The sequence below is a fragment of the Uloborus diversus genome, chromosome 1, assembly GCF_026930045.1.
Source record: "Uloborus diversus isolate 005 chromosome 1, Udiv.v.3.1, whole genome shotgun sequence".
Lineage (NCBI taxonomy): Eukaryota > Metazoa > Arthropoda > Arachnida > Araneae > Uloboridae > Uloborus > Uloborus diversus.
Genome location: NC_072731.1, coordinates 124,872,018 through 124,895,645, shown reverse-complemented (window position 1 = coordinate 124,895,645; position 23,628 = coordinate 124,872,018). Strand labels below are relative to the sequence as shown.

The 23,628-nt window shown below is 32.7% G+C and overlaps 1 protein-coding gene across 1 annotated transcript in view; it reads right to left on the bottom strand.

The window, feature by feature from the left end:
- The window catches only part of LOC129234764 (serine/threonine-protein phosphatase 4 regulatory subunit 1-like), a 340,839-nt gene that overhangs the window by 2,734 nt on the left and 314,477 nt on the right, over window positions 1-23,628 (bottom strand). The window contains exons 18-20 of the mRNA XM_054868742.1: window positions 22,701-22,819; window positions 15,912-16,072; window positions 7,487-7,637 (exon numbers count right to left, since the gene is read on the bottom strand). Of these exons, the coding sequence (XP_054724717.1) occupies window positions 7,487-7,637; window positions 15,912-16,072; window positions 22,701-22,819 (431 nt within the window). The remainder of the gene's footprint in view (window positions 1-7,486; window positions 7,638-15,911; window positions 16,073-22,700; window positions 22,820-23,628) is intronic.

Below are 23,628 nucleotides of genomic sequence, written 5' to 3'. Positions count from 1 at the left end.
TTATACAGGGTGTTCCGTTTAAACCTGCAAGACCTCCTATTTTCACAACCGTTAGTCCTAGATGCATACTTCCTATTGCAAAAATGTTCAAAATTAGATGCAAAGTTAAGATGTTGAAAGTTTGAAGCGAAAATAAAAATGAGTCAAAAAATACAAAATCTAACTTTTTTATACAGGCCCTAGGTCGCCTAACTTATACAGGGTGGCGACAGGAACTGTGAAAAAAAGTTCCCTGACTTTTCCCTGATTAAGTTCACCAAATTTCCCTGATTTACATTACCAATGATAATGGTTTTCTTTCTTTGCTCTACTTGAAATCCATTGTATGTTTGTATGAAATGCAGCATTTTAAACGTTTTAAGTTGTGTAAAGTTGTTGAACTAAAGATATATTTTAAAAAGATGCTACTTATTTAATAAAATGGTTAAAAAAAACATATAAAAACAATTTTTTCGGGGAAAACCCCCCTACAAAACAGTATACTAAATTTTTCTACATGGAAAGATTATAGAAAATTAAAAAAAAAAAACTTTACTTTCAGAAACCACTTAGCATAAGAATTTTAGGAAACTATTAAAATTACTCGTAAAAACATATGTGTATTTATGATAGAACTAAAAAGTAATTGAAATTATTTTGAACTAAGTTTCCAAACAGTATAATAATTGTTGCAAGAATAACAAGTAATAGTGAAAAAATAGAAGTAATGTAGTTATTCTTATATAACTAGTTGACATATTTATTCAAAACAGATGAAACCATGAATGAATACAGCATTTTAACAATAAAAAAAAAATAATAATAAATAAAGATATTTACACAAGTACACAAGTTAACACTATTTCAAATGATTTCAGCATGTAACGAAAAAAATCTTAGATTGCTTTTGTAACAAACAACTTTAAAATGCAAGAAAAAAAAAAAGAAAAAAAAAAGCAATTAGTTAATTTCAAAATTTATAAAAGAATACAACTTGGTTCTAAAATTAAAGAATCACTTAAGTCTGAAGAAAAGAAAACCTCTATAATCTGTGATGACAACAAATAGTATAATGGCAAAAAACAAAAAGGCTTCTTTTACTGAAAGTTCAATTTTAGCAATTAAATTAAAAAGGAAAAGAAGTAATAACTTTTAAGCTTTTATAGTATTAATTCAAAAACCAAAGATTTCTTCTTGAAATCGTGATTACAGTACGATAATTACTTCGAGACAACGGAATAAAGGCAAAGGAGCTAAGGCACTAATGAAGGCTTCCTCTTTGCCTGTATGGTTGTTTATTTTACGTAGCATTGAGAGCGTAAAAGGAAATTTCAAGCTAGGTAAAATAAACAACCTAACAGACACAGAAGCAATCTTAGGCAGTTCATCCTGTGGTTAATAAGTAAGATTCAATACTTTGACGTTGAGGAAAAAAGATGCACAAATATGCGTCGGTGTATAATCGCACCTCATTAATTTTACTTCTCTTTTTTTTTTTTTTTTTTGAACAGATAATTGGCGGAAAATGCGTAGGGAATTAGAGTACTTAATTTTATAAAGCGAAAAAAAAATTTTTCTTCATAAAATCAATTTTCCCTGATTTTTTGTTATTTTTTCAAAATTCCCTGATATTTAAATGACTTTTCCCTGATTAATAAAGTTCCCTGACTTTCCCCTGATCTGTCGCCACCCTGTTATATTTTTTGAAATAATCTCCGTTAAAAGATACTACTAACACAAAAAATTTGACATTTGTGCGACCAAAACTCAAGGAGATAATCAAGCTTAAAATTTTAAAGCACCATATAGAAGATGAGATTGGATCCCTTTCAGAAGAATGACAGGTTGTCGGAGTAAAAGAACAAATTTTTCATTGCTGTTCAAAAATAAATGCAAATGTTACGTCATGTTACGCAAAAACACTCTACAAAACCTCAATCAATTTAAAAAAAACACACTCTCTGCACGCATAAAACTTTAAACCCTTGTTAACTGCTACATTTCCCCCCGAAAAGGTGTTACTGACGGCGAGTGTAAAGCGGTGTAAGTCACAAAACGCTGTGGTTCATATCACACTTAAGTCAAACTTTTTGTGTTGGGATTATTTTTCAATGGTGATTATTTCTCTGAATATGAATTACGGGAACTTAAGGCCCATACAGGGGTAGAAGTGATCGACTTGTCACATATAGGACATTTTCCACAAAAAATATAGGACAAATATAGGACACATTATATGAATAGTTTCGCTATGAAAAAAGATATAATACATATATATTATTTATTTATTCTCATCAATGATTTTATTTAAAAAAAACCCTCAAACAAAATTATAACTTACACCTGATATGACTTTCCTGTAGTTGAAAGAATAATTTTTGAAAAAAGTGTACTTTGTAGACAAAAAAAAAAGAACAAAGTGAAATTTATTGATAATTAATACAGCAACTCACAATTTTTTCAGGGATAGAAGTGTCACAAACATAGCTTATATAAATAAATAAAAACCGTCTTTGTGTTGAGAACTAACAGGAAATAACCAATGCTTTGTAGCACAAATATAGATATTTTGTGCTATAAAATTTCACAAAAAGAAAAGATTGCAAAAAGACTATTAGAACATTCCGATCAGAAAATGCACTAAACACAAATATACCTGCGAAAACAAAAACCGAAAATCACGCTGGAAAACAAAAAAAACTGCTGTTGCCAAACGCAAAATTCTAAAACCAACTTCAGAATTCGTTCTCGAAACCCCACCCACTACAGTGACGTCCAGGGCCCGATTAACCTCTGAAGTTAGGGGAAGCTCATACTCGTTTCAGGGCCCCCCTTGCTCATCGCCCCCCCCACACTTTTGCTCCATAAATTTTCCAAAATTATACACACTAAAGCAAAACTGATCAACGACACAAATATTATTCTCACTATGCACCCCGAGAAACCCATTACACATTATTTACAACAGTGCTCAGGCAAAATTCATATTAAAATCAATCTCGAATGAAATAATGGGTTAAGCTTTTAGCAGTCTGGTTCATTTGTTTTAAAAAATCAATGCATACAAAAAATATTTCCACTAATTAATCGCAAAGAAAATTTAAAGAGTTGGAAATGATCAGCCTTCTGCATTTCAGTTTAAACCTTCAACAACATTAATATTGCCATATTTATTGCTTTAAAGATCTTTGTTTATACTTATATAAATAACCAATAAATATTGTATATATAATGCAAAAAAACTCACAGATTACATAGGTTTTTTTCTTGTTTTTCGATTTGCAAAATCTTCAATAATGTCGTCAAAATTTAATCTATTGGTGACATCACTTTCGATAGCTAAAAGAGCAAGACCACTTAATTTGCTTTGTGAAAGTGATGACCTTAAACGATTCTTAATTCGCTTTAAGGCCGAAAAGGAACGCTCACCAGAGCAGTTTGTTATGGGTATTGATAGAATTATTCGTAAAGCAGTCTCTACATTTGGAAACGTATGTTCAATATTTAAGGATCTGATTATTTTAAGCTTATCAGCAAGTTTTAAATGACTCGTAAACTTGTGAAACTGCAGGAATTCATCAGCAAACTCTTCTTCAATGTCATCTGAATATGTACTTTGAAAAGCTGTGGCCCGTTCTCGAATTGTGTCTTCAGTCATAGACTTACTAAACATAAATTCAAATCTTGAGTCCAAGAAAGCATAAGCAGATTTTCTTTTATTTAATTCTGTAATGATAGAGTCACAAATTACATTGTGAACTTGATATAAAAAGCGTTCTCTATCAGAAAAAACAGCAGCAGCACTTGAACCTTCATCAAGCATTTTGCTTCTGGCAATTTTTCTCGCACGAAAAACTGTATACTCTCTTGTGCCAACTAAAATTTCTGCTTCATTTTCATATTCTGCAAAATTATTTCTCACCGTGCTCATGAAATCTATCAAGGATGAATACAATGACAAAATAGCAGTCATTTCGCAATCAACAGACTGAAGTGATTTGCTAACACTATGCATTCGCTGCAAGATGCTATTCCAAATGACCGTCATCAGTGCAGATTCAAATTTTTTTAAATTCAACATTAATGAGCTAGCTTCATGTCTAGTAGCAGCACTTTCATTATCATTCTCTGAGAGAAGAGATAAAGTACTCAAAATACTGTTGTAATTTTTTTTAATGCTTTTACTGCATCTGCATTTGCAGACCATCTTGTGCCAGAGAGAGATTTTAAAGTTAAATTACCAGATATAGCAGTAAAGTTCTCTATCAGCATTTCCCAGCGATGAGCAGACGCAGAAAAAAAATTAAATAAAGTTTGCAGCAGTCCAAAGAAAGATACTGCTTGAGAGTTACACTCTGCCGCACTGGTCCCAACAAGATTTAAGGAGTGTGCAGAGCACGGCACAAAGTCTATCAAGGGAAAATCATTTTTCAAACGTGCTTGAAGGCCCAAATATTTGCCAGACATATTAGATGCATTATCATAGGACTGTCCCCGGCAATACTTCAACTCAATTTGGGCATTCTGCAGAAAATCAACAATAACTTCGTGCAAATGTTCAGATCTATGGCCATGAATTGGGATAAATTTTAAAAATCGCTCTACACATTCACCATCATTATCCACATAGCGCAAGACTATGGAAAGTTGATCAACATGACTAATGTCAGGTGTTGAATCAACAATAATACCGAAGTATCTAGCTTTCTTTACTTCAGATATTATTTCTGCAAATACTTTATGTGACATAATTTCTATCAGTTCTGTCACAATGGTTGAAGATAAATAGTTAACATTACCTTTGCCTTTGTTCCCATGTGATTGTATATGCTCCGCTAAAAACGGATCATAAGGAGCTTATTAATTCCACGAGTCCAAGAAAATTCCCATTCTGCAATGAGCCAAAAGTCTCATTGTCTCCAAAACATGTGAGTCCACGTTGAGAAATGAACTTAATAATGGAAACTACTCTGTGCAAAACTTTTTTCCAATAGTCACATTCAGACTTATACTGATTTACTAGATTACTGTCAATGCGATTTGCTGTAATGGATCGCTGAGAAAAGCAATGCACAGACTTCCTATGAAAATCGGAATTTTCATGAGATGATAATCTTTTTGCAATGTTTCTCCAGTCCGAATATCCATCTCTACATAAGGCTTGCTCACTTGAATTGACTTGGGCAACACCATAAAGTTTGCAAATGTAACAAAACACTGCTTTGCTGCTAGTAGAATAAACTAACCAGTCTCTTTTGACTACTTCTCCATTTTTCTTTTTGCGAAAAAAATTAGACGCATTGCACATTCTCTCATTTTTTCCAAAAATTCTTTTAGAGTTCTGCAGAGAATTCATATTTTGCTTTGCTTCATTGTACACAAAGTACTCTCTAAAATCATCAGTTATTGGCGAGGGCCACAATGCAGGATCGCCGTAATCAAATTCATGATTGTTGAATGTAGAACTTATATCAAGTTTGAAATCCATATTTTGTGATGGAATTGTACTATTTCTGATTGATTCAGTATCATAACTCTCCCTTGAATTTTCAGACATCGATCCGGAATTTTCTTCGTCAATTATCGAGCTAACATTTACTTCATTTGAAGATGTTGATTCAACATTCACTATGTTCGATATCGATCTGGAATTTTCTTCATTGTTCGATTCAAAACTTAATTTTGATCTGTCATTTTCACTGATCGATGTCGCTTCAGAATTTTCACTGGTTGATATCGATCCAGTATTTTCTTCATTGTTCGACACTTCATCCGATTTTTCAGAACTTAATTTTGATCTGTACTTTTCACTGGTTGATATCGATCCAGTATTTTCATCTTTTGAGTTTGATGCTAACTCACAATTTTCTTTTAGTATTTTAACGCTTTCATTTTGAATGATAAAGCTCTTCATCGCAAGAGAAAGCTTTTTATTGCTTTGCTCTAGTAAGGCTTTACGTTTTCGCTTTTTGGAACCTGAGGGTTGAGCAGACATTGCTTTTTTCCCTCTCTGGACACGAAAGGAACAACTAATGTTTAGAAAGAAAACTCCGATAAATAAAGCAACATCTAACGTTTGTCACGTGCGGCCGACCTGCGACGATGACGAGTTTATCAAAACATAAGCTCATGCAAAGTTGAAGTTGAAGTTTCTTTTTTTGCCGCAGGTCAAAAAATGGATTGCTAGGTTTAACTTGTGTTCGACGATTACGACTGGTACAAACCGGTGCTTAACCGTGGATGCAGTGACTTCAGCTAATGCTAAAGCATTGGGGGGTGACGTCATTATTTTAACCGGTAAGCTACCGATAACTCTTCGCATATTGTATTGCACAAATTTTTCTAATAAAAGATACAAATAAAGAAATAGAGAAAAATGCATTTATAAACAAACTGGAATTTTTAATCAGTTTTTTAGTCATTTTCGGGCCCCTGAAAATTTGGAGGGGAAGCTCAAGCTTCCCGAGCCTTTCGGGTAATCAGGCCCTGGTGACGTCATATTGCTGTAGCCAATGAGAGAAGATGCCTGTTGCAGGATTTAGTGAGTTGCGTTTTTTTAATTTGAAATTCGTTTGCACACGTACTTTCGACGAAAAATCCGAAGTCAGATAGTTTATTTACTGTTGTTTTAAAGAAATAAATTGGATAAAAAACAGGAATATAGGAAATATAGGACATTTTCCAAAAATATAGGAAATATAGGACGATTTTCATGCTTTTTTTGAGAATATAGGAAATATAGGATATATAGGACCACTTCGACCCCTGCCCATATAAAAAGTTAAATTTTGTATTTTTTGACTCATTTTTATTTTTGCTTCAAACTTGCAATATCTCAACCCTGCATCTAATTTTGAACATTTTTTGCAATTGGAAGTATGCATCAAGGACTAATGGTTGCAAAAATAAAGGTCTTGCAGGTTAAAACAGAACACCTTGTACATACCAAAAAGGGACCAAAAATTGAGTTTTGGAAAAAATTCTCTAAAACTTAATTTTCATTCAAAAAATCTAAAAACAATAATTTGTGTGTATCTTATCTATTTGTACAAAAAAAAAGGACCAAATCTGAGACATGATGGCATGGCAAAGTATTCTATTTGAGTGATTTGACGTGGAATGATCATTCCACAAAATAATTTAAAGCAGAGTTCTGCAGTTGTAAAAAGGTGCATATGAGAGAAAAGTTCTGAAAAAATGCTCTGAAGAGAAAAGTTCCTTTTATTCAGTTCCAAAACATGTGTAAGCTTTTAAAATAAATGCAATAGCATTTAAATCCAGTTGAACAAGAAATAAATAAATAACACTAAATATCCTTAAAAAACATATCATTGGTATAGTGAGCCACTTAGAATTTCACATTTAAGAGTCGATGACACATTTTCAATAAGAATTTAGGCCTGAGCCATTTTACAAGAGCTTCAAAACACAAAACAAAGACAACATAAACTGGACACTTGTTTCAAAAAACAAGCAAGCAAGAAAATATTTAAAAAAAAGTATTTACCAATCTCTAGCTTCCTGCTTTGTGGAATTGATTGAGGTGGCTGGCACAAGGACTGCAAAGCTTCTTACATCCCTTTCAATGTCATTTTGCAGAGAGAAGAGCACCTGTGTCAAGAGCAAGCTGTGACTGCTTTGCATGCTGACAAAGTATCCTGTATTAATGGAGAACTGTCAATGGTGCATGGAGCAGTTTAAAAACTCAAAAAGTATTTAAGAAACTGACAGATATTTATCAAATTCAAAATGAATCAGAATCATGGGATTACTTGAGTACGAGTTCAATTGATTTTGTCATAAATGTTTATTAGCTACTTACATAAAGTGAGGAAAAAGCGGATATAGCTTCTGTTTTTTTTTTTTTTTTTTTGGGGGGGGGGGGGGTTCATTATCGAAATGGGAGTCATAAGTGTCATTCTTCAGCAAAAAGAGGCAGATTTTTTGAAATAAAGTCTTGCCAGTTTTAGATTATCCTTCGTCCCTTAAGGGGGGGGGAGATGACCCCCCTCTGGATCGGCACTTGAATTCGGTGGGCAAGTGCGTGAGTAGTAATGACTGCAATACCAGAATGAGAAATTTCTCAAAAAAGGATTAAAAACATTCTTTTGTTGCCATATTTCATAATTTTATGCAGAAAGTGCATTAATTATGCAAATTCAATGAAGACAAATATAAAGTAGAATGTTATAAAATAAAAAAACATCAGCAATAGTGAGAAACATACTGCATTTATTGAATATCACAAAGCTTAGAATTTGCTTTAGTGCAAAACTTTTTTGCAGTGGAAACAACTCTTGCAGAACTCATGCTGGTCGGCGACAAAGTAGTGCCATTGAGAGACGGCGAATGCACTGGAAGTGGACACTTTAAACAGAACACTTCATTTCATAATAAGTAGGATTAGCATAAGTGCAGAAGCAGTCAAGTTTTTACTGCTTGCTTTGTCCCTATCTACAACAAAATGAAGTTTCTGTTCAATCTTCTAGTTCATCCACCATCATGCCGTCATCGAGCTGGCTAAATCAACGTGCTCGGTGCATGAACCTGCTACTCAAGTCAATTTGCGAAAAGCGCGGTATCAGGTTCGTTGATATATGGAGTCATTGTAAATGGGATTGGATTGCTAGGGATGGCCTGCATCTGAGCTCTACAGGGATCAAAATGGTTAGTGGATTAATTTTAGGGGCTTTGAAGTCAAAAAACTAAGTTTGAATGGGGGCATGGTTCAAGCATCAGGTATCAAGAGGATGAAAATTTTTTGGGTATTACTAAAAATGAAAATAAAGTATTGAACAAGAGTAGTAATTTTAACAATTGTGATTCAGGAAAGTTCATGATGTCAAATAAAAGCAATTTAGGCATGCTTAAAGTTTTCTATATCAATGCTTGCAGTATTAGGAACAAGATGGATAAATTGAAAAGCATACGAGGGTTATTATTTTTTTCAAGGTCCGATCGATCACGGAATGAAAACCAGAAGGTCAAGCTGATTATGCTGTGAGTAGATTTGTTGCGCAGTCTCTGAAGTAAGATTGTGCAGTGCATCAGGTCGCTGTGGTTATTTCGGAGCATGCAGTGAATGAGGAAACATGTCTCGAACAATTGCATCTCCCCCCAAGTGTGAAGTGTGTGCTGTAATTCGATTTTTTAATGCTGAAAGAAGGGCAATTCAGAACAAACGTAGTGAAATGTTGTCATCAGGTATTGTCCTTCTGCACGACAATGCGAGCCTGAACACTGCTGCTTTAACCAAAACTCTCCTGCAACAGTTTCGCAGGACAGGGTTTGATCATACTCCATACAACCCAGACTTGGCGCGTCTTCCGATTACCATCTCTTTGGTCACATGAAACGCTGGCTAGGAGGACAGACGTTTGACTCTGACGCCGAGCTGCAGATCAGTGTGCAGAATTAACTGTGGAATTGGTTGAAAGTTTAAGCGGCTGCCTTCTATGACGATGGTATCAAAAAATTGGTACCACGCTGCGACAAATGTCTGAATAGGAGCGGCGACTACATCGAGAAGTAGTTAGAAGGTGTATGTACGTATTCCAAATAAAAGAGTTTCCATTGTCTTTGTGGTCTTCATTTTGCAATCGATCGGACCTTGCAAAAAAAAAAAAAAACCTCGTAATTATAGATGAGAAGTTGGATGTTATTGGAATTACAGAGACATAGGCTACAGAACTTGATGCAGAGTTATTACATATTGCTGGGTATAATTTGTTTAGACAAGATAGAGTAGGCAAAAGAGGTGGTGGAATTTTATTTTATGTTAGAGACAATTTTATTTGTAATGAATTGGTCATAAATGATAAACCTACTGATACTGCTCATCAACTCCAGCCAGACTATAAGGGCAAAAAACTAAGTTTTGGAAACATTTATAGGCTACCTAATTCAAACCAGAGACAAGATGAACAGATGTATCGTATTATTACAGATATGTCCAGTAAGGGATCCGTTATCATAATGGGGGATTTCAATTTTCCGGGTATTGATTGGAATAACTTTTATCCTAGTAACAGGGTTCATACTCGATTCCGATGAAAAAATTCAATGACTTTTTCATTAACTTCTTTAATAGTGAAATTTGAATCATTTGATGTTTTTTTAATAGTGAATTATGTTAGAATAGTAGAATTAATTATGTTAGAATAGTAGAATTATGTTACAAAATAAAAAAATACAGTAAAACCTCGTTAAGTCGTCACTCAAGGGACCAAAAATTTTTGACCACTTATGCGGAGTGACTACTTATGTGGAGTGGGAAATTAAGGAAGAAAAAAAAAGGCGCCTTACAAATATTTATGAATAGCAGTAGAATTCTGTGAGAAAAACAATAGCTTATGAAAGAAATGTCTATAAATTAGTGGAAATTTTAAAAAGGGGCAAAAGACTAATAATAGTTACTTTGTTTTGTTTTCTCTTACTAATACATTATTTAATAACAAAAACTCATTTTAATGTAGTCACGGTACATTAATACAATCCTTCAGCGTTGAATGATGAAGTTGTTGCTTACGGAAAAGAACTATCTCTTCTAACATACATCAAGCTTTAAATTTTGTGTTTTTTGTTCCTTTTGAACGGATGTTAAATACTGACTAACTTTCTCCAGGTATTAGATTTTGTTTGTCTTGCTGGAAGGAGTTAGATTCATATTCTCGGCACTTGGCAGAGTCACAGCAAGAATTATGCTTTGAATGACCAGAACCCAGGATCGAGATTTCAAGGAAAATAAATATCAAAATGCCTTTCAACTAAGTCCGACACTATTTTCTAAGATCCGATAAGGAAAAGGAATTTTAGAAAACAACTTTTGAGTGACAAGTTAAGCGGGTAAAATTAAATTTGGTGACCAGTAAAGGAGGGTCATTTTACATTACTGTGAAGGAGACCTCGTTGGGACCAAAGAAAAACGACCACTTAAACGGAGTGACCACTTAACCGGTCGACTACTTATTGAGGTATCACTGTATATAGCATTCATAATCTTTTGAATCACTGTCACAGTCTTTCTTCTATCCTCTGTTCAGGATTTAATTAAGTATTAGAATTTTCTATAGATGGCAGTACTGGCAGCTTATTACAGAGGTTTAGAATCACAAGTTAGCCCTTTTCAACTCTGGGTCTTCATAGTGAAGCTTAACAATTTAGTTTGGAAGAATTTTAGTATTATTCTCCTTGAAGTCAACTAGGTCCTTGATTTAAAAGTTCCATTCTTGATTTAAAAGGAAAGAATTGTTTGTGTACAAAAAGTTTTTTTATAGTTAAAATTGAATCACTTTTTTTTAGTAAGAGCAACAGTAAGACTTCTAATCCCATGAATAACAGTAGGACATCCTACTGTTTGCTTTGAGGCAATGATATTATCTTTGATAGATTATTTAACTTTCTGCCTATATTATTACTTTAATGAGGGTCAGTAGTGGTATTTTATTTTGTTCTATAATTTTGTTTTCGTGTTCAGTAAGCCGAATTTTCCATAACTCGAATTTTTTTTTTTTTTGCGTTCTTTGCAACTTTGGCTTATTGAAGCTTCACGGTATTTTGCATCCCCAATTAAAGGAGTGGAGGAAAAAAATGGCGAAGATTTTCCTGATTGCACTAACAGGGGCATAGCTAAGAGGGGGGTTTTGGGGACAACCCCCCTCCCCTCGAAACGTGTCTCAAAAAAAAAAAAAGAGAAAAAGAAAAGAGAAGAGAAAGAAAAAAAGAAGAAAAAGAAAAAAATCAAAACAACTTTTTTCTGGGTAACAAAGGTCAAAAATTCACTTCCCCCCTCAATGCCATTGAAAATCTGCTCCTCAAGCATAAAGACGCCTCCCTCTGCTGCGAAAATTTTTTGATAATTGACGGAAATTTGACACTTCGCTTTAGAAATGAGATTGAATTGTTAAATCCACGTATATGTAGCCTTTCTTCGTCATTGATTCTGCAAATTGCTAAATATGTTTAATTTTTTGAGTGGCGCAGTGGGAATATTGCATACAGTCGAATCTGTATATTTTGAATTTCACAGGAAAGAAAAAAATCAAGATAAAGAGGTTTTGAGAGACAGGGGCTTTAAGAAACTTTATAGAAATTTGGAACATGATGGTGAAAATTTGAAATCGATACTAAAGACAATGTGGGCTCTTGATTAAAATTTCTCTGTATTAGTTTTGTTAGGTATTTATTCTATTATTACATTATTAAGTGCTTTATTGCAAGTTTAAGGAATAATTTTGACAGTCAAAGTATCCTCCGTTCATGATACTTTTTAAGCATATCTTTTTCAAGAAAAAGTCTTATTGCTTTTTGGTTCCTGATTTTTTTTTTTGGATTAATTATTTATCCTTTTGAGGTTAGCAATTGCTGCAAATCTAACTTGGCCAATATTCTACGATTTTCCTTTTTTCATCACTTGAAAAAATCTTATACTTTCTTTTTACTCCTATCATTTCGGTTTTCTAAGGAATCACAATTTTAAGAAAGAGATCAATCAAAGAACAGTACTAATCCAGATAACAGAGTGAAATGGCTTTTAACTTGAATGATCTTTAACCATGAGCTTGAAGTGTTCATCTTAAAAGTCAAACCTGTGAATTTCACCCCTTTACTTTTCTTCCAAGAAAGTGCGCGAATAAAATGCTAAAAAACGAAATGAATCTAGATTATTTCTGTTAGCTTGGTTTGCATTAAAAAGTAGAAAATAAAAAAGATTTCTCTTTATAACATTCGAAAATTGCTGTTGCTCTCTCAAATAGATATTTATGTAAATTCTAAAGCAGATAATAAAATTAAAAATAGAAACTTGAGAGGAGAACAGATGGTATGTAGCTTTGAGCGAACAACTTTTTACCATCTATATTTCTTCCCTATTTTTTTTAATTCAAAATTTATTAACTGCTTTAAAATTAGCATAAATGTAAATACATAAAAAGCAACATATAAATATAACGATATGAAAAGCAATTTCATTTTTTGCGGGTTATAATTCAAGAAGTCTTTTTTTTATTTTTTCAACTTTTAGTGCAAACCAAGTTAGTAAAAATAGTCTTTATAGTCTGACCACTGATGAGATTGAAAGTCAAACATCCAGTTTACTGGCGGAAATGTAAGTATCTATCAGAGATGAGTTCGGGCTCATTTTTGAGAGCCCGGGCCCGCCCGAGCCCGAAAATTTGTAACCGAGCCCGCCCGAGTCTGAATTATATTGTCTCGGACCAAAACCGAGCCCACCCGAGTCCAAAGGGAACTTTCTTGTATCAAAAACTAAGCCTTCTACAGTCTGACATGATCTCTCTGTTAATGAAAAATGTTACGTCAAATGTTCTTCATTAACAGAAGTTTCTAAATTTTCTTAAAATGCTCCACATCAAATGCATTACTGTATGACATATTGCAATAGTAATCGCCAAAAAAAACATTATAAATAAGCGTTAATTTTTTAATTAATTCTTTTTGGGGGGAGGGGGGTAAATTTGACATTGACTGAACTGATTTAAATGTTCCTTTCATTTTCTCACAGTGGGAAAATGTTTATTTGCTTTGAATTTGTATGGAGATTGGCAATTGAATATGTGTGCTCTAGCCCGAGCACGTTGAGCCCGAAACCTATTTTCGGTTTTAGAGCCCGAGCCCGCTTCGGGCCCGGGCTGAGCCCGTCTCATCTCTAGTATCTATTAGCTTTCAGGGATGCCAGCTTTTGTAGATGTGTGTTAGCCTCTAAATTAAGCAGTAACTTTGAAATGAACGGAACACGCTCATTGGTTTCGATTGACTGGTTTTGACAAGACCGTTGATAGAAAATTTCACTTTAAATTAAATGGAGGGAAAAGAAAAAAAAGTTGAATTTTCCATAACATTAGAAAATATAAAAAAAATTCTTTGCTTTTGTTTTGTTTGACACAAGTATCGGACTTGGGGCATTCCATTCCAAAGTTTGTAAGATTCACCTCTCTCTTATTTTTTTTAATACTAAAAAAAGTTTACACACACACACATATATATGAGCCGCTCAGAAGCCAATGCAATTAAGTCCAAAACACAAAAATTAAGAAAATTAATGTTTTTTGATGCATTAGTTTTTAAAATTCTTAGTTTATTAATTTAATTAGAAAAGTGTATAAAGTCTTTTTTCAAGGTATAAACTCTGCAAAAAAGCAAGATATATACAGGATGTATTAATAAAAACGTAAGAATTTATTGAAATAATGACAGCATCTTAAAAATTTCAGGACTTATACCTTTTGGCAGCTGAAAAAAATAAGAAATTTATGTTAAAATAATAAAATAACATTTATTGTCATAAGTTTTATGCTTATTCATCATAACAAAACATCATCTTCTTCTGAGTTATTTAAATGTAAACCTTGATCTCCACGTGTTGTCCTTAATGTTCTGTAAAAGTCGTGTTTAATTGGAGGTATATACTTTAATAAACATATGAAGTCTTTTTTTGTTTCTCTTGAAATTGTGCTGCCATTATGATATAATATAGGTTGAGTTATATTTTTAAAATTTACTGGCAAACCTTTTTTTTTAATATTAATTACATGAAAAGTATCATCCTCATCAAAATTTTGATATTGTTTAACTTGTATCCTGTTTTGTTTCTCAACATTTCTTGACCATTTCCCAGGATTCCTGCTGCCTTTTCTACCAACATTTCCGTTGCTTTGATTATTTTCTATATCTTCGTTATCTGACGATGTTTTAGAATCCATACAATTAACTCTCCTTGAATTAGAATGAAATATCGTATCACTTTCGCTATGTTCTATTTCCATTGACATTTTTAGTTTTCATACCCTTACAATAAATATTTTTTATTTTAAAAAGTCAGAGTTTTTACAGTTATTAAAGAAAATTTTCGCAAACACTTCAACGTAATATTTTTGTGTTCTGACGCACATGCATAAAACTCAAACAATTCTAATTAGAAGGTAACGGTTACAGTTACTAAGAATTTCTTGTTTTTCAGTGTTGCTAACAAATATCGAAAGAAGAAGAATTTAATTTTTATTTCAAAGTTTATGTAAAAAAATATTGAGAAAAGGTGGGCTTATTTACAATGGCTTCTGAAATTATTATACAATATATTCAGAAGCTATTAAAAAACGGGCTGTCTGACCTAGAAAAAAGTAACCAACGAGTAAATCCTTTAATAACTAAGAAGATTATTATTTATTTCATCAAAATTTCCAAAAATCAGAAAATATCAAAAAATGGACTTAACCGCATTGGCTTCTGAGCAGCTCATATATATATATATATATATATATATATATATATATATATATATATATATATATATTATATAAAAATAAATAAAAGAAGTAACCCCCCTCCCCCCCCCCGAAAGTCGGGTCTAACTACGCCTCTGTGCGCTAAACACAAAGTTCTGAACTTCACATTTTTCTTGTTAAATTACTTATGAATACTTGAATTTTATACAAAAGCACTTCAACCTTGTACTTTTTCTAGTAATTCATCTCTTTCTGATGGGCTATTTTTATTTGGACTTGCAAAAGTCGGGTATTAATCGATTGCACCATTTTGAAAATGGCGCATTTTTAAGAATAGCACAAAAGACAAAACAAATATTTTGAACGGTCAAAATAAAGTCAAATGTACTGATTTAAGATTGCAAATGAGCAATTATTGTACTCATATGAGAAAATTTTCGTTTTTGCGATCGCAATTTTTATGTTGAGTTCATTCGCTTGCGATTTTTTAAATGATAATGGGTGGGGGGGGGGGGGGGCTGTTTGCTTTTTTCACTAAGAAAAAATTTCCAGGAAAACAAAGATAAATGGAGTGCTTTTTGCTTGATCAATCAAAAGATTATGTATACATTTGCTCCACCTGAGTTAGTATTTTAATAATGCCTACATTTTATACATCAGTCCCCCTCTGGGAAAAAACAAAACAAAACATACCCAAAGGCACTAAAGAACGAGCAAAGCTTCTGGCCACAGAAAGTCGCACATTTGGCACGCTATCCCTAGCGAGAGCTAAAAGGTGAGGAACTATTTTTTCAACATACATATCCATGGAAAGCGATTGTTTGATGGCAATCTGCTCAGAAAAATCCACATACCTAGGGAAAAAAAAGGGAAATTAATCATTCATCTTCTGCTAATTTCATTCATCTTCTGATATAAATTAAAAAATAAAACACATAACTTTGAAAATGTGAATGTGCTTAGATTATTTGCAAATGTTTAGAGTTTCTATGTTTTTTTTTCATACTTAACACAACCACTTTATTTGTGGTACTTTTACATATTTTATCCTTTCTTCCCACACTAATTTCTTTCCTTCATGATCATTTGTTTTAATCTTAAATAATGTCAAAATAAAAAAAAAAAAAAAAATTTAAAAAAAAAAAAAAAAAAAGGAAGACACCGGCAAGGATGGCAGTTATAAACTGGCATAGCAAGGAAAATCGGTAGAAGTGATTAAATATAATGAGAATGAAGTTTAGCAACTACACAAACAAACACATAATACAGTACATTCCTGAAAACAGGACATTATGTGGACCAAACATGGTTGAGTTATCTGGATTGCATGCTCAACAGATTCACTATCCTTCCCAAAATGTGGCCGAGTTCTTTGTATTCAGTTGGGTTACCGAGGCTGAATTCTTAAGACTCAACTGTAATAATACAAAAAGAGCGTAGCTGTAATGAATAATAACTGTTTCAATAAATAGCCTAAGTAACTGAACTGCAGTCAGGAGTCACACTCAGTCAGGCAGATTTATTGCAGGTTTTGAAGCAAGAAAAAACTTACAGAGTAGAAAAAAAAAAAGTAATCTAACAAAAGTCAAAAAGAAGACAGCAGAGACTGGATATGACAAAATCAAAACCTCAAGGACTAAAATGCAAAAAATCAAACAAAACACTTTTATATTAACATATGATATTCTTCTACTTTATTAATGTTTTCCACGAGCTAAAATAACCTAAAAGTTATTTTAAAATATAATACAGTGAAACCTGTGTAAGTTGACCACTTGAAGTGCACTACTTTAGTGGTCAACTTAAGCAAGTGGTCAACTTTTAGAGGTTGAATTATATGGTAAGATCTAATTCTGTGGCTGAAAATAGTGGTCAACTGTACAGGTTTTATTATATTGGGTTGTCCACCTAGTAGGGGTCATGGTGCAGAGTGCGGCTTTGAAATTTCAGGGTGGCCACAGCAGGAGCAAAATCAGTTTCTCTGACTTTTCCCTGTCTGACAAAAAATTTCCCTGATTTTTCTTATAGCGTCATTTTACACCTAGTTGTATCCAGATCAAGATAAAATTTTAAACTGTCTGCAAACTGCTGTACTTCTCCAACAGCCAAATATATGAAGTTTAAAGCGAGTAGAGACCGCAATGATTCCAGCGTGTTTCTTTAGGAGGGATTAGAGGACTTCAAAACTTGCAACCAGTACATTTGTCGCTAACCATAAAAGTGTAGTATTACATAAATTAGTTTCACATACACAAAAATTGTCTGTAAACTTGAAAAATGTTCTGTGAGCGATGTTTGACTGTTTTTCTACACTATCTGGGTTTGGCTGTATCAGACATATCTTGTCTAAAATATTCAGCATTAACATAAAATGTTTTGAGGTTGCTAAATGGTTTGAAAAATAGGAGAGGAATTTATACTATTGGTTAGTTTTATTTAACAAGATAGAACAAGACAAAGTAATGTTTGTTCTACATTTAAAATTACATAACTACTACAATCTCCTTTTCCAAGTATTCTCTCTCTTCTTAACTTAGAAAAAAAAAAAAAACAGCTGAGGATTTTCCCTGATCCTTTCTGGAATTCCCTGATAATTACTGGTTTTCCCGGTCTATGGCCACCCTGAATTTTTAGAGGGGTTTTGAGGGAATTTTCTCCTTTTTTTGTGGGTGGTCTTCCTCTGGGGGGTCTTTATGGTATTTTAACTTTGGAGGGGGGAGCGCCCTTGTTCTAGAGGGGGATGGGCACCCCTGTATAATACATACAAAATCCATCAAATATCCAAGGTTCGTACTCTATTTGGATGAAAAAAATCCTTGAATTTTCCAAGACTTTTTCATGACTTCAATGAAAATTTTCATGACCTATTTGCACGAAGAGAATAGTAAGGTCAGTTGGGGTAAGTGCGGTCTTGGGGCAAGTGCGGTTTAGGTTAATAATCAAACACCGGTAATATCTGCAAGACTGCTGCCATCTGGGTAGCTTGGTAAACGTTATTACTTTGCACTGCATGCGTTAGATCGTGCTACTTGAATGGTAACTCTATTCTCTCCCTCATTTCCTAACTTTTCTCATTCCCACTACAGTGCCATGTTGTTATGGTTCGAGAAATCATCGTTTCTTCTGTTGTTGTTCTCACTTTTTCGTGCTTCCAAAACGTAAGTACAACTATTTCATGCCTACTTTTCATATTTTTAAAGCTGTGATTCATTATTTTTTACTTTAAAATTAATTAATTTTAGGGCTGCACTTGCCCCAGAAAATTATACGACTGGGAAAGTGCAGCCCGAAAAAAAGGGGTAAGTGCAACCTCGCATTTTTTGGGGCTGTACTTTCCCATTAATCTGGCAATTTTCTTTTATGACAGATATAATTTGCTTGCAACCATTTAATGAAGCAATGTAATTAATTTTTAAACCCTGCATCATTGTCTAACTAACCATAAGTGTCACTAGTCTATATTGCTCCAATTTTTTTATTATTTTTAGTAAAAATGGTGCGGAATTACAAAAGAATAACGTCAAAAGCTGGCTCCTGCCCGTTGGGAGGAACTTTCTGCTGCTTTAGAAGCGATACGTTCAGGTAACCTAACCTGTAAAGGCGCGAGCCAGCATTTCAAAATATCGCGGGCAACATTACAGGATCATCTGAAAGGTCGGCGTGGAGTGAAGTCCAAAACGATGGGCCGGCAATCTGCAACATCTGTTGCAATAGAACACATGATTACCGACAATCTGAGGCACTGAGGTTAGCGAGATCCAAGACGACGACATTGTATCAATCTTTCCAAATCCACCATCAGATCGTAGAGGAAATTTGATATTCCAAGTAACATTTTCAGAATATAATACAAATTAAATTGTTAATTACTATACTAAATGTACTTATACAAAATAATATGTTCAAGTTCGCCAAAGACATGTTACCTTTTGTCAGTTGCATAGTTACCTTTTGTATTATTAAGTTAATATTTTTTAAGTTCGTTGATATTCCAGTTTTAAAGATTATTCCTTGATATGCAAGTTTTGTTTTTGTTTTTTTGAGCTTATTAGCATAATAAAAGTTATCTTTCATGTTCCTTATTTAATTTTAAATAAAAACTTCATAATTTTGTTTAATAATCTATTGTTCCTTGAACGTTCTTCATTTTACATTGACAGGTTTCCTAAGGAAAAATGTAATTACTTCCCAATGAATAGGTGAAAATAAAAATAAAAAAATCGTTTTTAATTAGGAAAATATACTCTATTGATTGCACTTCCCCTTTTTTTCTCAAACGGTTTTTAAAAAAAAATTCAGACGGGTGATGCTCTTGCCCCACTTTTATAGAGAAAGTGCGGCCCTAGAGCACAATAGTTTAATTTTTTTTTCATTTTTTTTACCTGCAATGATTTTAACAGGCTCATGTCTTGACACTAAAAACACACTAAAACAGGTAACATACGAAATAAAAATTAAAAAATTTGTATCAAGTCTTGTAATGTCTAGGCCTTAATAAAGTCGAACTGTACAATTTAAGAGCTGCACTTCCCCCAACTCACCTTACTACTTAATCTCAAACTTGGCTAATTTTTGGAAATGAGCATTAGCAAAACGTCTACAAGAATGTCACAGCCTCGTTGAAGCACTTACTCATGATGGAAAAAATATAAGTGTACACTTAAAAAAACTAAACTATTGCTACTTGTCTTTATCATATAAATTTAAGCAAAGTAAAAATGCAGTGAAACGAATATGATGATGCTTAAATGTCTAACTTTTTTTTATATAAACAGGCAGAATGATATTGAATGGGGACAAAGGTTGAATGAGACATCACTAAGTTTCAATGAATTTGCTTCAAAAGTTGCTTTTTAGTGTCAACAGAGCATTTAATCATCCATGTAACTTGACATAATTTTTGTTATTTAAAGTTAAGCCACATAGTTTAGTTCTTTATGTTTCTAAACCAGATCTTTTTTGATTCCTTACTGAATGGTTTTTTTGTTTTCAATCTTCTGATTCAAAAGTATACTTGTTTTGTTTGCTTATTTGCACATTTTTAAATGCATATAAATTAATAGGTTCAAAAAGTCCAGAACATGTTTGATTCTTGACATTGAGCGTAGCAGTGGGTCGTATGGATTAGTTTTGCAGTAGGCCGTATGTTTGGCGCTACCATTTTAGAGTATTAAATTCCCCTTTTTCTGTATTCTACCGCCTGACTAAAGATCTTTATTTTCTAAAACCTTCAACAAATTAAGATAAACTCTGATAAATTTATTAATAAAGTTCTTACAAGTGATGGAATCAGACTTGGATGCAATTGAATTGCTTTATTTATTTATTTATTTTTGAACGGACGTGGCAAAACCAAGAACGCGCAAGTTCTCTACTACAGAATATGAAACATAAGAAGTGTTGAAAATAACAGTTTATTCAAAATAAGTGATGTCCAAGCAGTAAAATCACATCGCAAAAAAAGGCAATGGGCTGCAACAGAAGTGGATGCAATGTGATTTCAAAACTGAGATTTGATTTTGGGATCGTTCAATTTTCCACTTATAATAGCTTTCCTGTGCTATACTGTTAAATCACTCAATATTTCTAATGCTCTTTTAGTTAACGTTACTTTTTCTTTGCCCAGGACATTTTTCCATGACTTGAAATAAATTTCCATGACTTACAATGAAAGTTTCAATTTTCCATCACTTTTCCAGGTCTGAAATTCGCTTATTTTTTTCTATGACTTTCCAGGATTTCCATATTTCCATGACCCGTACAAACTCCAAATATCTTATATGCATAAAACAAATTTTAATTCTTTAAACAAAAATAAAATTAGTGGGAGGTGTCCGATTTAAGGAAGGATTAGAATTTTAAAAAGAAAGAAAAAAAAAAAGAGAGCTGATAATATGTCATTTAATGAATTACAAAATGTGTAATGACTTGTCGAGCTTTAGAACCTTGTAGATGCCTTTAGTCATTTGACTTAAGGGATACAACTGATTTTACTGGTTGGCTACAAAAACAAAGTTTTTTTTAATTTTAAATTCTTAATTTCACAATGTAGAAGACTTTTCCTTCAATTCAGTGGGATGGCAGGATTCAAACTGAGAGTTTGCAACTGAGTAAATTGACAATTATCAATTTTTAAGCTTTAGAAACATTACAAACAATTTCCTCATCTAGTTTTTACAGGAAATTTTAACTTAACAGCAGTATTCTTGTCAACATCTTGATTTTTAGATTTTAATAACATTGCTAGTAGAATTCAGTTTCGTTCAGTAGTTTACACCATGTCTGTCAGAAAAAAAAATTAGCTTGCTTTAATATTGTGAAATGTCAATAAATAACAAATGCAAAGGATGAGAAAAGCAACCAAGGGAAACTTTTTTTTTTTGTCTATCAATATCAAAAGCTGGTCTCTAGTTTGTTTGCTAGATTTTTACTTTAATAATATTTTCTTTTTTTTCAAGTTCATGATCCTTTTCAACTGATTCTACCACACATACCTCAGGTTTCTTTTCTCATTGGATATGACGGATTGAGATATTAAAATTATGAAATTTATTATCAACTCCCTTCTTATATTCCTTCAACTTTCACATCACAAGTACAGACCTGCCAACCTTATGAAAAGAAAAAAAAGGAGATTCAGTCAAAGCTTTAAGGGAGATTTTAAACGATGCTATAATGAATAAAAAACACTGTTATATCAAATAAATCTAGTTTGAAGTAGATTGATGTTACATGATAACCCTTTATTGATTACATTAATAAACCTTTATTTGATTTTTTCATGAAAGAGATTCTCTCGTATAATCACTTTTATAAGTTTGTAGATATTTCTTTTTTTCAGACATAGCTAAAGATGAATGTTAAACTACAACGCACGCTGTAGATCAAGGATCAAAATGAAAACATGCGGCGCAATTAGCATGCATCTGAAATGAAAACTGAATGATACCGAGAAAACGGCAACGGCGCATGCGTGAGATAGAAGTAAAAGTGCGAACGTAGAGTTAAACCAAAACAATCTCCGGAAGCGTTTCGGTCGACACTCCGAACGCACCCATCGGATGTTTGCCGCTCACTGAGCAGTGTGGGTTTGCTCTGCTAGCCACGTCATCTATTAGGGCTCTGAATAACTATTTTAAGAAAGAAAATAACGTTTAATTTAAAAAAAAAACTGAAAAGAATTTAAAAAAAAAAAAAAAAACGGGAGAAATGGACACTCAAACGTACAACCGGGAGAATGGAGTAAAAAAACCGGAGAGTTGGCATGTCTGCAAGTCAAGTTCTTTGAACCATAATTTTATATTTTAATAATTTTATCAAATTTTTAATTAAAAAACATTAATTTGAATGGTCCACATCACTAGAAAGCAAAGGTCTTTCCAAATATGAAACAATTGGTGCAGTGTAAATTTGTACATAAAAATTTAGAAATTAAAAACTGCACAAAGAGAAAACAATACAACATGCAAGAAATGCACATACAACTGCCGTCTGTTCCACTTCTGAGCATTCTTGTAATTTTCAACTAGGTTGTGAAGTGTTCTTGCAACAAAATCCAAAGTTGCTTTGTCAGTAAGAAGGTGTTTAAGAATGATGGCTAACTACAAGAAAAAAAAAATTTGTTCATGAAAAATGTATGAATAAAAAATAAGAAGCAACAACTTAACATTCTATTTTCACTCATGAAACAAAAAAAAAAAGTGCAAATGCTCCAACAAAAAAGTTTTTTATTTATCTAAATCTTTTATCAGACCAAGATCTCAATCTTTTATCATTGGGGAAAAAAAGTAGGAAAAAAAAAATCAAAAATAACTGGAAAAAGTAGGAAAAATACGATAAGATATGATTACACACGTTACGAGGAACCAAATTTAACGTACATTTCATTTTCGGAAGCAAAGATAAAGTTAATAACATATTATACAAATAATATTTGAAATAATGTACGACAGATATAATTACAAAATACAGACAAGTCAAGGGGAAGCAATAAAATTTAAGATAAATATTATTGGCAGGAGAAAAGATATTTATCTCTCATAACCTTAATACCATGCAGAAACCAGGTTAAAAAATATGGAAATGCATTTGTATCAGGGTTGGTAAAAAAACGGTTTTTTTTTTCAAAAAAAAAAAAAAAAAAAAAAAAAAAAAAAAAAAAAAAAAAAAAAAAAAACCTTTTTTTTTTTTTTTGGTTTAAACCAGGTTTTTTTGGTTTAAATACTATTTGCGAGAAAAACAATTAATTTTCGGAAGGTGATTAAGGTTCCATGTAATTAACAGTTATTCAATAGTCACATTATACCTAATTTATTGATTAATTAAAGAGATAAGAACAAAATCTTGTAACTAAATTAAATAATTAAAATAGCTTTCTGCGGGGAAATATTGATTGAAATGTTTGACTTGA